Here is a 3,820-nt window from a genome sequence, read left to right on the forward strand (position 1 = left end):
CTTCTGAGGCCAAGAATATTTGAGAAGGATGGATCCAAAACAACACAGGTCCTCTCAACAAAAAGGCCAACAAAATTAAACACAATTTTACTAATTTATTTTCAAAATCAGCCAAGGTGGACCAAAAAGGACCTTCATTAATTCATTGCATGTTCTAGTATATATATATATATATATAGGTAGCCCCTAGAGTCTCCATTATTTAGTTAGCTAGCTAGAATATTATCGCTATAACAATTAAGTAAAATCTAAGTAGACATATATGCATCTAGGTTTCCACATATGTTTTATAGCCTACTAATTTTTTATTCTATTAATTATCTTTTATAGATAGCAGATATATACAGATTATATGACAATAAATAAAAAAGAGCAGATATCAATTATTAAGGAGTTATTGAGACTACATTGAATAGAGTTTAGCTACAAACAATCCCAAACAAAATCAAGAGAATAACTATTTAGAGGCTCCAATAAGAAAGGAGTAAGTAAATTTAGATCATCCTTAGAAAGCCAAAACGATCTCTCATAGTTATCCTCTGTTGTGGCTTCTTGTGTGCTTGCAAACTTACACATGCTTTGAGAGTCACCTTCAGTTGCAGTTTTGGCTTCAGTTTCACTATTACAATTAGAAGGTGGCTCAAAATTAGGTTCTGAGGAAACACTAGTGGGATTGTTTCCCCTTTTTGTAGAAAATGACTGTAAAGAAGAACCAACTTTGGTTTTCCCTTTCTTGATCCCAAGCTTCTTGCACAAATGAGTGTTCCAATGGTTCTTAACTTGATTGTCAGTTCTCCCAGGTACTCGCCCAGCAATCAAAGACCACCTAAAGATAATAAAATTTCTCAGTTTTAATTGGTAAAGGTCAAGACAAACTTCTGAAATTATTTTAAACCTGAACATAAAATAGTTCCAAATCAAATCTCTGAATTAGTTTAGGTGGTACTAATTGCTATATATAGCTACAGCCACCAGCAAAATCAGGGAGGAAAAAAACAAAATTATATGTAGAAAAGTACGCATTGAAGGACAAAGTACTTTCATTACGACTAGGATTGTTGATGATAAAGCTCAAGCTACCATAAAAAGTACATCTTGATGACATTTTGTATATCATAATCTTGTGGAAAGCATAGGATAAAAACTATAGCAATACCATTCTATTCAATTCAACTTAATTTGATTGTTTTATGAAAAATAATGGAGAATATATACAAATAATAGCATCAAAGATGTTGATAAAACTGATCGACTTGTAAAGAGAAAAATGCATGTATATACATACCTGTTTCCAAGGAGGTTGTGAAGCCGAATAATGAGGTCTTCCTCTTCCTCAGAGAAATCACCTCGCTTTACACCAGGACTTAGATAGTTAATCCATCTTAATCTGCAACTTTTGCCACACCTCTTCAAACCTGCACCAGATTTTTGTTTTTTTAAAAAACAAATGAAGTAACAAATAGACCTAGATCTTCAAGTGTTTCCAACACTTTCCTATTATGGAAATAAAACTACAAATATATATATACCTGTCATTTTAGCTATGCGGTTCCACTTCCCTTTTCCATGCACCCTTATGTGATCCATTAAGATTCTGTCCTCCTCCACTGTCCAAGGCCCTTTTCTGTGTTCATTCTTAGATTCCATTCTCGTTGCAAAGTAGAACTGAGAGAACTTTGATAGAGAGAGAGAAAGAAACAGAGAGAACTTTAAGAGACAGAGACGGAGAGAGAGGTGGCTTTTAAAGTTCTATAGTTGGACTTGGGTGTTTTGGAGTTGCCCTGTAGAGGTTTATATATAGTTACATACTTACATTATCTTTTGAAAATAATCATTTCCTTTATTTGAATATTTAAAGCTTGTTTGGGAGTAGGGAAGGGGGTCTACTTAATAATTTGAGGCCTACAATGATAATTTTAAACAAAAACTTACATGTATCAATTGACTAGTTTTTTTTTTTTGGTTGATAAATTGACTATTTAATTGTACATAAATTTGACAATTCTCATCTTGAATTCCAACTCAACACACTAGGAAATATTAAGGGCATGTTTGGTACATGTGTTTAAACAACATTACATGTATTTTCACATATTTTTTCACCTATTTAAAAAAAAAAAACTAAAAATTGTTGTTTAAACACATATACCAAACGGGCTCTAAGGTTTTGAAATTTTCAAATCTTGAGAGTTTAAATTAATTTGAATTCATGAGAATTGACATGTTGTTTGGACTTTGGATATACTTTGAATTTAAGTTTATATTTTTAGACAAATACACTATAGTCTATATATAAAAAGTAAAAATTTTGATGTTTAAGATAATCTAATGTGTTATTTAGTAATTAAATAATTCATAATTTAACCACTATGTAAATTTTTTTTAATTGAAAAAAAATACATTTGAACATTATTAAAAATCTTATTTGGATAAAAAATACATCCTATATTTTTTTAATTGACAAAAATACATTTGAACATTAATAATAAAAGTGAACGATTGAATTTGAGTGTCACATCAAGAGAATTGATCTTCACTGTAGAGAGATGGAAATTATAATTCCTGTAATTCATGAGACTTGCGATGTTTGAGTGACTCCTATGGCATTTTGTCCTGCAAACAACCAAACTTTCAAGAATTCTTAGGAACAATGAATTTCCATCGCAAATCCTACATATAAAAGGGACTTGTTAGATTCCTAGAGAATACTTAATTTATAAATTGGCATGGCCCAATTTCTGTTGTTAATATTATATACTTATAAATGATCTGAATTCGATTTGGGGACAATTTAATATGTTGTCATAGTAATGGAGGAAGCCAGATAGTATTTGTAAGACATAGAAGCTCATATATACATATATATATATATATTGAAAAATTTAGGGGGCCATGTATATGGACGGAGCTATTCATTATCATTGGGGTCAATGCATCCTCTCTGTAATAATATTATTAATCCTTTTAAAGGCTATAAAAAAATTTATAGATATAAAATTTGAAATAAAACTAATAAAAAAAAAATTAGAACAACAACAAAAATTATTAATAGTAAAGCTAAAAAAAGTTAAATCCAATCAATCAATTTTATCAAAAACAAACAACTTGCTAGCCCTATAAAAAATTGTACACAAAATAATTTTGCCCTTCCCAGTAGTAGATGTACACATCAAAGACACAAAAAAAATCCTAAGTGAGCATTTTCAATTATGAATATTATTAAAACTAACCTTTGCAACAAATGGTGTATGAGATTTTTATGGATGCTATGATATTATTCGTTGAAAGGGACATCGTTATTACAATTAATACAAATTTGATCATATATGATTTGGAAGATTTAAAAAATGCTGAGTTCTCTTTTTAAAAATGATTGTATTATAATATATTAAAAAACAATGATTTGTGTCTTTTATCTTTGTTAAAGGGGTTTGTTAATACTAAATAAATGCTTATTTTGAGTTTTGTAAAGAAGTTTTTTTTTTTTGTTTATATTTTCACCCCTAACTCTAAGTTATGGCTTCATTCAAGAATAATGCCAAACAAACATGATATTCTATTATGAATTATGAATAGTAAGCCTGACACAAATCAAATGCATGGTTTTGTTTGTTACACTGAGGCTTACTTAACATAGAAGATCGCGCCCCTATATCGTCATACAAACGTACAAGTTAGGATGACGTGTAAAAGCTTTAGGAGCCTAGAAGTTAAAGAATACGACTAAAATTTGCCGTAAGAAAGTAATATATTACTTCCATGCAAGCTTACAAAACTTTTTTTTTTTTTTTGAGAAAAAGCTTACAAAACTTGACATCCC

The 3,820-nt window shown here is 29.9% G+C and overlaps 1 protein-coding gene across 1 annotated transcript; it reads right to left on the reverse strand.

Annotated features, from left to right (window-relative positions):
• Positions 1-359: 359 nt before the first annotated feature.
• On the reverse strand, positions 360-1,761 carry LOC112034662 (transcription factor WER). Its single transcript, XM_024067480.2, has 3 exons — positions 1,530-1,761; positions 1,286-1,415; positions 360-826 (listed from the first exon to the last, which is right to left on the reverse strand). Exons 1-3 carry the CDS (start codon positions 1,645-1,647, stop codon positions 424-426), a joined length of 651 nt encoding a protein of 216 aa, XP_023923248.1. The 5' UTR covers positions 1,648-1,761; the 3' UTR covers positions 360-423.
• Between the last annotated feature and the right edge of the window lie 2,059 nt (positions 1,762-3,820).

The sequence above is a fragment of the Quercus suber genome, unplaced genomic scaffold, assembly GCF_002906115.3.
Source record: "Quercus suber isolate HL8 unplaced genomic scaffold, Cork oak 2.0 scaffold_69, whole genome shotgun sequence".
Taxonomy (NCBI): domain Eukaryota; kingdom Viridiplantae; phylum Streptophyta; class Magnoliopsida; order Fagales; family Fagaceae; genus Quercus; species Quercus suber.

What these genes read in the sequence shown, in the direction of transcription:
- LOC112034662 (XM_024067480.2), bottom strand. Translation starts at nt 1,647, where the DNA reads ATGGAATCTAAGAATGAACACAGAAAAGGGCCTTGGACAGTGGAGGAG. An exon ending in CCGCATAGCTAAAATGACAG is followed by an intron (nt 1,416 to 1,529) that starts GTATATATATAT and finishes AATCTGGTGCAG; the next exon opens with GTTTGAAGAGGTGTGGCAAA. An exon ending in CACAACCTCCTTGGAAACAG is followed by an intron (nt 827 to 1,285) that starts GTATGTATATAC and finishes TATTATCTTTAG; the next exon opens with GTGGTCTTTGATTGCTGGGC.